This window comes from Cebus imitator, unplaced genomic scaffold (assembly GCF_001604975.1).
Source record: "Cebus imitator isolate Cc_AM_T3 unplaced genomic scaffold, Cebus_imitator-1.0 Scaffold54, whole genome shotgun sequence".
NCBI classification, from domain to species: Eukaryota; Metazoa; Chordata; class Mammalia; order Primates; family Cebidae; genus Cebus; species Cebus imitator.
In genome coordinates this window covers 2,682,210-2,694,621 of record NW_016107369.1, presented here as the reverse complement: position 1 = coordinate 2,694,621, position 12,412 = coordinate 2,682,210, and the positions used below count along the sequence as shown (strand labels likewise).

General features: G+C 50.8%; 1 protein-coding gene across 3 annotated transcripts in view; it reads left to right on the top strand.

Moving 5' to 3' along the window:
- The window catches only part of ESRRB (estrogen related receptor beta), a 184,942-nt gene extending 172,876 nt beyond the window's left edge, over positions 1-12,066 (top strand). For all 3 annotated transcript variants that reach the window (XM_017528576.2, XM_017528575.2, XM_037738511.1), the window contains exons 6-7: positions 3,915-4,184; positions 11,651-12,066. In XM_017528576.2, coding sequence (XP_017384065.1) covers positions 3,915-4,184; positions 11,651-11,895 — 515 coding nt within the window. In that variant the 3' untranslated portion in view covers positions 11,896-12,066. The remainder of the gene's footprint in view (positions 1-3,914; positions 4,185-11,650) is intronic.
- Positions 12,067-12,412: the final 346 nt, after the last annotated feature.

Below are 12,412 nucleotides of genomic sequence, written 5' to 3'. Positions count from 1 at the left end.
GCCTTAGCCTCCCGAGTAGCTGAGATCACAAGCATGCACCATCATGTCTGACTAATTTTTAAATTATTTCTAGAGATGGGGTTTCGCCATGTTGCCCAGGCTGGCCTGACATTCCTGGGCTCACATGATCCTTCCACCTTGGCCCCCAAAGTCCTGGGATTACAGGCGTGAGCCACCGCGCCTGGCCACTGGGAGAAATTTCTAGCAGTAGAGTTGCTAGGTTGAAGGGAGCATGCCTTTTATTTTATTTTTAGTTTAATTATATTTATGACTTATTTTTATTTTTAAGCATCTTAAGCACTGACTGGGTTCAAAAGCCAAATTTAGAAACAAATGTATATACAGAAGTCTCACCTCTATCCCTGTCCCCTTCCCCTCCAACCTCCTAGAATTCACCATTTTTCTTTCTCAATTTTCCTTCTGGCGTTTCTTTTCATAAATATTAGAAAAGATCTGAACCATTTCAGATGTCAAAAGGTATCAGATACCTATCCCTCCCTTCCCTGCGCAAAATGAAGACACCGTATCACCGTCCAATACTTTGGAGTACACATTTGGATTGTCAAAGCTATTTTCGGGGCCTTTTGGAAATGTTCAGGGAGGAAAAGAGCGATCAGGGCTGAGTCCAGAACTCACAGCAGCCTCGCAGAGGTCTGGGAACAGGCCTCCCGGGTACACCCTCCGATGATGGCACAAAACTTTCTAAGTCCAGTCTCCCTCCCACCACCAAAGGGCAGGACCATCCCTGACTCCTACAAGATAGGCAAAGGCAGCTAACCCTGAACCTGAGTCCAGAGATCTTAATGGGTCTAACCAAGTTCTTTGGGCATATCTTCTTGTCACCTGGGAGTCAAAGCCCATGACATTTGTCCATTTTCTCTCTCTCTTTAGCTGTAAAGGCAGCTAAAAGGAGAGAGAAAATGGACAAATGTCATGGCAGCTTGACAGCTTCTTTGCTGTGCTCAGCCATGGGGGTGGGGAAAGGAACAGCTCAGTGTCTGTGCACCCTGGGAACTCAGAGCTGGGGTGAGCTATTCAGGTGCACCTGAGGATGTGCCTCATTCATCAAATGTGCTCTCGCCACCCTACTTGAGAGCTCAGCCCCCAAGGCTCCCCTTCCACAAAACCTCCCCAGACTCTTGTTTGGACCACCTTCCCCAGTTGCATGCTCTCAGAGCACTGCATTTGCTGTAGCTCTTCTTACATTGTAACCTTGTGCCGACTAGTGCCCCTTGGTATGTGTCTTCCCCTTCACTGTAAGCCCTCGACTGTGGGGAGCAGTTCTGGATTGAGCACACCATTCTGTCCCCAGGGCCTAGCGCAGGCCTGGCACTTAGTAGGTGCTCAGTAAGTTTTTGCTGATTAATGTCTCAAAGGGCAGAAGAGCATGCTAGCCACATCCTAATGATTGTACCTACATGATTCACTGCACAAGGGCTTTTCCCCTGGGTTTCCAGAAGCCTAGTTCTTAACCTCATCCTCTCTCTCTGCTACCTTCCAATTCAGTTGTCTGCTAATTTCACCCCTGCCCTCCTCCTCCATCTCCCCTCCAGTCTGTCTGCTTTTACACCCCCTCCCCAGAGCTGTCCAGCACTCCCCCCACAAACTCTCTGGTGCTGGCTGATTGGTATCTGTTAATTAATGTTGCCCAAGGCCTCTCTCCTACTCAGACACCTGATAAGGGAAATTGGATGTCCATTTCTATCTATCTTTTATTACCTCCCAGCTCCCCCGGCCACCACAGGCAGCCACACACCCTCTCCCATGCAGGGAATCTGGACAACCACACACACACACGTGCACATGCACACACGCGCATGCACACACACACACCCTGACCCCCTGTCACAACCTCTCCCTTGAGAAGGTGCATCAATCAAAGTTCGCCCGTGTCGGTCGGTGTAATCACTCCTCCTCTTTTGTTGATTACCCATGGATTCCATTAGCTGGTGGTGATCCAAGGCCCAAATTGTATAGATCAGGCTTGGGAACTTGGAGAATGCTCACAGTGTAAGGGTGGCCTGCCTAATTGGGGGCCTTCAGCTCCAGGACTGCCCCCTAAGGTTGAACTGCCATGCCCTGTGTGGAAGTCAGGGAAGAAGTGGCGTTTGGGACAGAGGAAGCAGATAGATGGGATAGACCACACAAGCCAAAAAGCTGGCTGGTCCAGAAGCTCAGGGCCACCCAGGCCTCCAGACAAGTCCAGAGAGGAGAAGCAAGTGATGCCAATGGTGTGCCAACACCAACAATAATATTAATAGTAACAGCAGCCACAGCCATCACCAGCACCCTAGCATGTTGAATGCTGATGATGCCAGGAGAAGTGCCCAGCACTTTTTTTTTTTTTTTGAGATGGAGTCTCACTCTGTCACCCAGGCTGGAGTGCAGTGACATGATCTCAGCTCACTGCAACCTTTGCCTCCCAGGTTCAAGTGATTCTCCTGAGTGGCTGGGATTACAGGCGTGAGCCACCATGGCTGGCTGAGGTACCCAGCATTTTACATGCATCTTCTCTTTTCACGTTCACAGCACCCCGCCTCAGACAGAGGCTCCAAGCCAGGGATGGGGTCTGAGTTAGCAAATGAAGTAAAAAGTCCTTCCTGGGCAAAATTACCCCTGAAAAAAAATCCCTTCATGTCAGTTACCCGTAGTGCACGGTACAAACAGCTTTGTGGATGCTTTTCCTTCTTTGAATAAATCTAGCATGTCAGTGTTGGAACCAATCACTGAGTTTCTGGTTGAACCTCCAGTGAAGTTACTGCCTTATGTTTGGTGGTTAAGATGTTTGAAAATCAGCTGACTTATTTACCTACTCTCGCTTACTCTCCTATAAATCAAGATGTTAATTGACTTTGCCTAATTTAAGTGCATGTATAATGCAATTCCAGTATAGTATCATTGTTTTGCAGATGAGGACTTTCATCTCATCATTAGTAATAATAGCTCAGTAAATGCTTTGTATGTTCTGGAATAATCATCTCATTTAGAAGCAGACCCGACTGTCCTCCCATTGCCTAGATGAGAAAGTGAAGGTTTGGGGAAGCTCCACAGCTTTCACAAGGCCAGCCTACAGCTGGTAAGTGGGAGTCAGGGTTCAACCCAGGCAATCCCCACAGCTCACTGGACAAGACAGTGTCACAATTCTGGAGCCTTCTCCATGCCCAACTTTATTTTCACTGTGGAATCAGCCTCCTCAATAGCAGGGAGTGGGTAACTCCCATGATTCCAAGTTCTCAGAACAGGACTGCTGGGACATCGTTAAACAGAGAGTGATGGCCCTGGCAGAGGGGCTCTGACCCTGGGAGGACGGGCTGTCCTGTGAGAAAGTGCCCCAGACCCCGGGGGCTTTGGATCTCCTATCAGTCCCAGGCCGTGGTCACTGTGGTTTTTCCCTATGGCTTTGCAACAGCTGCGTCCTCATTGCTGGTCAGGCCTGTGGGTCTCTGCACAGCTGAGACTGCATCAAGAATCAGGTGTCATTTTCAAACACCAAAGCCTCCCCTGGTTTGAGCAGAGAGTGGGCCCTGGAAACTCCCCAGAGTGGCAGAGAGCATGCACTACTGCCTCCTGGTTCCAGTATGTATTCAGTCACTCCTTTAGCTACAAATGCATTGAATTAAAAAGCCTCTATAGAGTTTGGAAAATACCATAGAACTAACAATAATAATGATAACAACTGTCAACATTGACTAAGCTCCTCTTAACGCAAGTCTTTTCCGTGAATTCCAAGACTGACATATTCCCCAAGGGGAGGACAGTGAGTCTCACACCACACAGGGAAGGCCTAGGGTGCCAGGGACACAGCCACCCCCTACCCTGACCTCCAACTCCCCCCCAACCCCAGCAAGCCCCAGGGAGGCCCCTGGCCTGCCCTCCTGACCTGCCGCTGCCCTCTGTGCTCCCTCTTCCCACAGGCTTCTCGAACCTCTCCCTGGGGGACCAGATGAGCCTGCTGCAGAGTGCCTGGATGGAGATCCTCATCCTGGGCATCGTGTACCGCTCGCTGCCCTATGACGACAAACTGGTGTACGCCGAGGACTACATCATGGACGAGGAGCACTCCCGCCTCGCGGGGCTGCTGGAGCTCTACAGGGCCATCCTGCAGCTGGTGCGCAGGTACAAAAAGCTCAAGGTGGAGAAGGAGGAGTTTGTGACGCTCAAGGCCCTGGCCCTCGCCAACTCCGGTAAGCATGGCAGTGGGGCCTGGAGGGGGAGCTTCTAGGAGGTCTGCCTGGGCCTAGCGAGCCCGTCTCTGGGGCCTGTGGGCAGGGCTGGCTGCTGTGGATAGAGGTGAAAGGAAAACACTGAAGCTTTTTATCACCGAAGATTGTGCAAAGGGTGGCCTGCAGGTAAAAAGATGGTGATGAAGGCTGGCACTGGCTGATCATTTCCTAAGCCTCGGACATCCAGACTGGCACACTGGTTAAGGACACAGGTTCTGAGGCCACATTGCTGAGGAGCAAATCCTGCATTTACCAATTGGGCAAGTGACTTCACTGCGTGCCTCAGTTTTTTCATCAGTAAAAGGAGGGCAGCAAACAGTCCCTACCCCACAAGGCTATTGACAGGATTTCTTTATACATAATTGTATTGCTTGCAACATGCCTGGTGCATAATCAGCACTCAGTTCTTTATTTACTATGGATGGGATCTTGCTCTGTCTCCCAGGCAGGAGCGCTGTGGCTTGATCCTAGCTCACTGCAGCCTGAAACTCCTGCTGAGTAGCTGGGACTACAGGTGTGTGCCATTACTCCCAGCTAATTCTTATTTTTATTTTTTATTGAGATGGGATCTCACTGTGTTGCCCAGGCGGGTCCCAAACTCATGGGCTCAAGCAATCCTCTCACCTCAGCCTCCCAAAGTGCTGGGACTACAGGTATGAGCCACCACGCTCACTGTCAACTTGTTTTTTTTTTTTTTTTTTTTTTGAGACGGAGTTTCGCTCTTGTTACCCAGGCTGGAGTGCAATGGCGCGATCTCGGCTCACCGCAACTTCCGCCTCCTGGGTTCAGGCAATTCTCCTGCCTCAGCCTCCTGAGTAGCTGGGATTACAGGCATGCGCCACCATGCCCAGCTAATTTTTTGTATTTTTAGTAGAGACGGGGTTTCACCATGTTGACCAGGATGGTCTCGATCTCTTGACCTCGTGATCCACCCGCCTCGGCCTCCCAAAGTGCTGGGATTACAGGCTTGAGCCACCGCGCCCGGCCGCACTGTCAACTTGTTAAATTAGCTAGGAGTTTATCAAATTCTTACAAACAACCCAAGAGCAAAATTCTTATTGTTGTAACCTCATTTTACAGATGTGGAAACTGAGACTGGGAAAAGCAAAGAAAATCGCCCAGGGTCACAGAGTTAAAAAGTGTCAGAGTTAAAAGTTAAGGGTCAAACCAAGGTCCTCTGAGTCCAAAATCAACCTGAACTTATACCCACTCCTTGAATCTTTCAGTCAAATCTCTTGAACACAGGAGGATAGAACCTTCCCAACTGAGTGGTTTAAACTGGAGTTACAAAGGAGGCCTCACTCCATTTCGCCTGCCTTCACCAACTTCTGGCTAGATTATCTGAGGGGAGAGGCAGGCATTGGGTAATGCCAGTGAGTGAGCTTCGACGTAACCAATATCCACACACACAGAGCTTCCACACTATCCAGGGAAAGGTGCTGGGCGCCAGGGGGCTGCAGGAGAAGGATAAATACAGGGTCCCCGCCCTACAGAGAGTACAGGTCAGGAATCACACACGTAACTCTGCTGCAGAGCGGCGTGTGGCAGAGTTAACTGCCCAGGTCTGGATCAGGTAGAGCCAAGTTCAGATACTATCTCTGACACTTCCTAGCAGTATGACCTTGGGCAACTCAGTGTCCTTGTGTGTTCAGTAGGGATATTCTGAGCACCTCTTCCAAGCACTTTTTTAAAGACAGAGTCTGGCTCTGTCACCCAGGCTGGAGTGCAGTGGTGCTATCTCGGCTCACTGCAACCTCCGCCTCCTGGGTTCAAGCAGTTCTCCTGCCTCAGCCTCCTGAGTAGCTGGGACTATAGGCATGCAGCACCATGCCTAGCTAATCTTTGTGTTTTTAGTAGAGACAGTGTTTCACCATATTGGCCAAGCTGGTCTTGAACTCCTGACCTCTTGATCTGCCCATCTTGGCCTCCCAAAGTGTTGGAATTACAGGCATGAGCCACTGTGCCTGGCCCCAAGCACTTTTTAAAAAATCTCTTTTGAGGCAGTCTCGCTCTGTCACCTAGGTTGGAGTGCAGCGATGCAATCTCGCCTCACGCTTCACTGCAACATTTGCCTCCCGGGTTCAAATGATTCTCCTGCCTCAGCCTTTTGAGTAGCTGGGACTACAGGCGTGCACCACCACACCCAGCTAATTTTTGTACTTTTAGTAGAGACGGGGTTTTGCTGTGTTGCCCAGGCTGGTCTCAAACTCCTGTCCTCAAGTGATCCACCCACGTTGGTCTCCCAAAGTGCTATGATTACAGGTGTGGGCCACCATGCTCAGCCCCAAGTGCTTTTGTGAGTATTAAAGGTCGACTGAAGATAAAGCACTCAGCCTCGTGCATGGCCTAGAGGAAATGTTCAATAAATATTAATTATTATCATTATTATTAATGTTAGAGGAAACAAAGTGTTATCAGCACATGGAAAAGGGAGAGCTGCAGACAGTACACACAGAGTAGCCAACTGGTTCCCTCAGTACTGTCCTGCTTTCGCTGAAAATCCCACACCCCAGGAAACTCGTCAGTCCCTGGCACACTGGGACTGCTGGTCGCTCTAGCACATGGCTTCATGGCACATGCAGGGGGTGCTGTTGATGACCCACTTGGACCCCTTTTACTGGGTTAGTGCACCCATCCCCCAGCTGCTAACAGCTTACAGCTACCCCTTTGCCGGGCCTACCCTCCACTGCCTTGCCTACAGGGTTATGTGGCCCTTCCCTTGGCACCGCCAGGCAATGGTGGACCCACATGAGAACAACAGTCCAGATCAGAGCCCTGCATGGGATCAGGCTGACGCTGAGGTCCCATCTTTGCCTCGCTGTCTCCATCCTTGTGCTTCCTGCCTTACCACATCCTTTCTCCTGAACACATACCCTCCATAAATGTCCGTACCTAAACCCCTGTCTCAGGCTCTGCTCCCAGGGGACCTGAGCTAACACAGAAAAGGATGCCATTTTTTTTAGTTCAAATCTTTATTAATAATAAATGAATGCAAAATAATAGTAAAAATTTGCATACTTCCACAGAGATTATTTACACATGGAATTTTAAAATTGTAGTGCATTCTTTGTTAGAGAATGCTAATGCTGTTTTTTTTTTTTAAAGCATAGTTTTAGATTTACAGAATAACTTTTTTTTTGGAGACAGAGTTTTGCTCTTGTTGCCCAGGCTGGAGTGAAATGGCGCCATCTTGGCTCACTGCAACCTTGCCTCCTGGATTCAAGTAATTCTGCCTTAGCTTCCTGAGTAGCTGCACTTACAGGCGCCTGCCACCATGCCTGGCTAATTTTTGTATTTTTAGTAGAGGCAGGGTTTCACCACATTGATCAGGCTGGTCTCAGATTCCTTACCTTAGGTGATCTACCCACCTTGGGTGGGATTGCAGGGGTGAGCCACCGTGCCCAGCCAATTTACAGAATAATTGAGCAGATAGTCCATAAAGTTCCATACAACCACGCCATTCATATCCTCCTTCCCCAGAAGTTTCCTCTATTATTAACATCTTGCATTAGTGCAGTAATGTGTTACGAATAGTGACCCAACATTGACATGTTATTGAGCACAGTCCATAGTTTCCATTGGGCTTACTCTTTGTGTTGTATTATTCTTTAGGTTTTGACAAATGCATAATGACATGTTCGTACAATGACGTGTCATACGGAATAGCATCACGGCCCTGTGCTTCCCCTACACAGAGGGGAGCATTTGAACCAGTCGTTGCAGAGGGCCTGGGAGTTCCGACAGGTGGAGGAGGAGCAAAAGCAGTGAAAGCAGAGGAAGCAAGGTGACAAAGCCAGGCACAGCAAAGTCCCCTGTTCTGGGCTCTCCTCACTTACACCAGACACAGAGCTCAAGCTTGCCTGTGTTGGGAGAGGCGAGGAAAGAGATAGCACCTCCTCCACTCTTCCTTGGTCCTCGGCACTGGACCACACCACGCCAGCTTTTAGCTGCTCTTTCCTTGATCTCACATGGACCTGCACACATACACACATGCACATGTATCCATACAAACACATGCACACATGCATACACACCCGCACATGTGAACACACATATATGTACATGCACATACCCCCATATGTACCCACATACATGTATATACACACACACACCCCCCCCACCTGAGGACCCACGGTGGTCTGTCAATATGAATGCATCAGGAACTTCGATTGGCATCAGACGTTGCCTGAGTGCACACTTTGTCACATGGGAAGAGGTTTCAGGTCTCCAGACTTCTTGCCCCAGTGACACGTAGAGAGCCATCCTGCAGCTGGTGCACAGGATGAGAAGCTGGAGGTCGGGGAGGAGTTTGTGATGTTCGAGGCCTTGGCTGACCCCCAAGAGGGGACACAGGCCTTGATGGCGGGAATGCTCCCTTCCCAGCACAGAGGAGTTGAGCATGAGGCCCTGTTGTTACCAAGTAGATACTCAGAAAGCATGCTGGCTAGTCGTGTTTTTTTTTTTTTTTAAAACAATGGTTTTTCAGCCTAGGTGACAGGGTGAGAGCCTTTCTCAGAAATAAATAAATAAAACAAAGTAATGATTTAAAGGAGTGCTTGCCAAAGTATCTGTGATGAAGGACCCATTTTTAAATGTTTCAAAATATTCAATCCATTATGGACAGATCATTTTATAAAGTACAACAAAAGCACATTATTAGAAAAATGAAATTAACCAGATGTACAAAACATGAGACCAATTTTTAAATTTTTATATATAATAGATATAAATAGAAATCATCCTTCCAAACTGCTATAAAGTTTCTAAATGCTTACTCTCAGTTTCTTATCAGAGACCAGTAACATCCAGAGGGCAGGTGGGAGCCAGCCTGTGCACCACACTTGGAGCAGGGTGGGTTTAAAGCATGTACTTCAGGGTCAGTGAGACCTGGGTTCAAATCCTGCCTCTGCCACCTACTGGCTGAGTATCCAGCCACGTGAACTTCCTGAGCCTCGGTTTCCTCATCTGTGAAATAGGGAGAGCAGCAGCTCATTGCGAAGAATGTGCAGTTACACACATCAGGCCCTGGCCACTGTGCTTGGCACAGATCCCTCCTAGCTCATTGTGTTTCTTCTGTTGGGCTCTGCTGGGCATAGTGGGTGGCCTGGGGAAGAGGACCTAGTTGGATGCAGCCCCTGCTCCCTGAACTTGGATGTGGCAGAAAGAGCCGGTGATTCCTGGCATAAGAGAGGATCATGTAAAAGGCTCAAGGAAGGAAGAGTACGTTGTTTTCGGCTGGGGAGGTAGAATCTGAGTGAGGTCTTAAAGCAAGAGGTGATTCGGTAGGATGGGAAGAGGGAGGGTAAAATTCTGTAATGGAGTCACCAGGCAGGAAATGGGGAAAGAACAGGCCAGTCTGGCGGAGAGGCTAGAAAAGCAGTCTGGGGGCTGGATGCGGTGGCTCACGCCTGTAATCCCAGCACTTTGGGAGGCCAAGGCAGGCAGATCACGAGGTCAGGAGATCAAGACTATCCTGGCCAATATGGTGAAATTCCGTCTCTACTAAAATACACAAAAAATTAGCCAGGCGTGGTGGCGTGTGCCTGTAGTCCCAGCTACTCAGGAGGCTGAGGCAGGGGGATTGCTTGAACCTGGGCGGCAGAGGATGCTGTGAGCCGAGATCGTGCCACTGTACTACAGCCTAGGTGATACAGCAAGACTCCATCTCAAATAAATAAATAAATAAATAAAAAGCAGGCTGGGGTCAGATCAGAAGCTCAAGGGCTGTGAAGGGACTGGATTGTGATGGGGTCAGTGCAGGGAGCCAGGAAGGGTTGTGGGAGAGTGACCTGCCCCATCCTTGAGGTGGAAAGATCACCCAGGCTCAATAGGGAAATTGTGTTGGCTGGAAGAGGGATGGGGGCCAGGAGACCCCATGGAGGTGTCCTAGTGGCAGCCTCCAGGGCTGCCATAGGTGCCACTGCTGAGGCTGAGTGCACGGGATGGGTCAGGTGTGGGTTCAGTGGCTCAGGGGGCTGGCGCTGGGCGGAAGTGCCCAAGCACATCAGAGGCAGACTGTGGCTCCACCCTCCGGCCCCCTGGGAGCCTGCTGGCCGACATTTACCCCACATCCCAGCCATCCCCAAAGCTCCTTGACAGCAGAAAAAAATTCATAGCCATTGATTTTGTAATTAACAGTTTATCAATGCCATCGATACAGACCTGCTGATGGATTGCAAAGAAATTAATCTTGCAATGTTATTTTATTTCATTTTTGGTCGAAGGCAGCTGCCAACCTCCTTGGGGAGGGTGGGGAGAAGGATGGAGAGGGTGGGGAGAGGGAGCTGGCAGGAGTTAGGAGCCAGATGGCAGGGCCCAGCCATGTTAGGTGTAGGAATGGGGCCATGCTTCATCTCCTACCCGATGACGAAGGAGGGCTCACTGCCTTGGTAGCAGGGAGCAGGAAAGTGTGGAAGAGGCTTAGGTGTGGGGCCAGTGAAGACCCAGCCCTGCAAGGGCACTCACCCCCAGCTGAGTCCCCACAGGAGTGATAACATGACCTGACATTGATTAGGTGCTGACCAAGCTCTGGGTAATGTGCTGCTTCAGTCACCCTCACCACCACCCTGTGCGTCCGCATCCCCGTGCTTTACAGCCAGGACAGGCCCAGCTGTAACGTGGCTGTCAGCAGGTGCCTCCCTGCCATGCTGGGATTTAGGTACATTTTGTTTGAACCCCTAGTTCATGGCCTAAGTTCAAAACCTTCCCCAAGATTTTAGAGAACTCCCAACACCCCAATTTTAGAGCTCTCTCCATCACCGTGCCCCATGCTGCCACCACGGGGCACCCTGATATGGAGCTTAGCCCCTGTATCTGTGCCTGTATTCTGTGTCCTATAATCAGAATTTTGTCAGGTTAGCAGTTGCACTGAAGACTTGGGGAGCTGGTGCCTGGCAGGCATTTGCAGTGGTTGTCAAGGTAATAGTAGTGTAGGGGCCAGGGGCGGTGGTGGGGGTGATACCGCTACCAGGGCACTGACTTGTGACAAGTTCTGTTATAAACCCTTGACCTGCTTAACTTCTTTAAGCCTCTGAGGTAGGTATGGCTATTGTGTCATTTTACAAGTGAGGAAAATGAGGCACAGAGAAGTTAATCACTTGCCTAAAGTCACACAGCCTGCAAGTAGGGGACACAAGATTCCAACAGTCTGGCTCCAGGGTCTCTGCTGCCACCCCCTGGTGACCTCTTGAGAAATGTCCTCTGTAGATGGCAGTCTCTCCCTGGGTTTGAGTCCCAGCTCTGTCATTAGCTTCTGTGACCTGAGACTGGCAGTTAACCTCTCTGAGCCTCAGACTGTCTCTCTGTGAAGCGAGGGTTCTGAAGTGCCCCCTGCCTGCCTGCATCCTGCCTCCTGGACCCTGAGATGGCCCCCACGCCAGTGAGCACTTCCCAGCCAGGCCTGCTAATGCTCGTCCTTGTGCCTACAGATTCCATGTACATCGAGGATCTGGAGGCTGTCCAGAAGCTGCAGGACCTGCTGCACGAGGCGCTGCAGGACTACGAGCTGAGCCAGCGCCACGAGGAGCCCCGGAGGACGGGCAAGCTGCTGCTGACGCTGCCCCTGCTGCGGCAGACGGCCGCCAAGGCCGTGCAGCACTTCTACAGCGTCAAACTGCAGGGCAAGGTGCCCATGCACAAACTCTTCCTGGAGATGCTGGAGGCCAAGGTCTGATGGCCCCGCACACGGACCATGCCCACCTGCAGACAGACAAACGGACAGACCGAGGTGGAGCCCTCCACAGCCACCAGCCTCCACCTTCAACCCCTGGATCATGGCTCTGAGCTGTCCCAGAGGCAGGGGTTTCTCGCTCCTGGCTGTGTGCAGACTCCCGGGTGCAGTGGGGTGGGGGACGGGGATGGGGGGGCAGGGGCGTGGGGCTCGTCTGTAACTGGCTTTTTCTTTGGTATGTCTTTCCTTCTCCATGGGCAGTGCGGAGGCCTGGGCCAGGGCTGACTCCCTTCGGGAGTGGAGACCACTGGAGCAAGTGCCCCTCCCCTCCACCAAACCACTAAGAGGCAGCATGTGCATTTCCTAACTCCCTTGCCCCCCCCCCCACATCCATGGCCTGGGTGGGCAGTGCTCAGGCTGGGTACCACCTGGAGGTTTTCCTTCTGCAGAGGGCAGGTACTCAAGGGACAACAGCATCTTTCTTCCAGAGGCCCTGCCTGCTGAGATCCTCTGGGGCCCC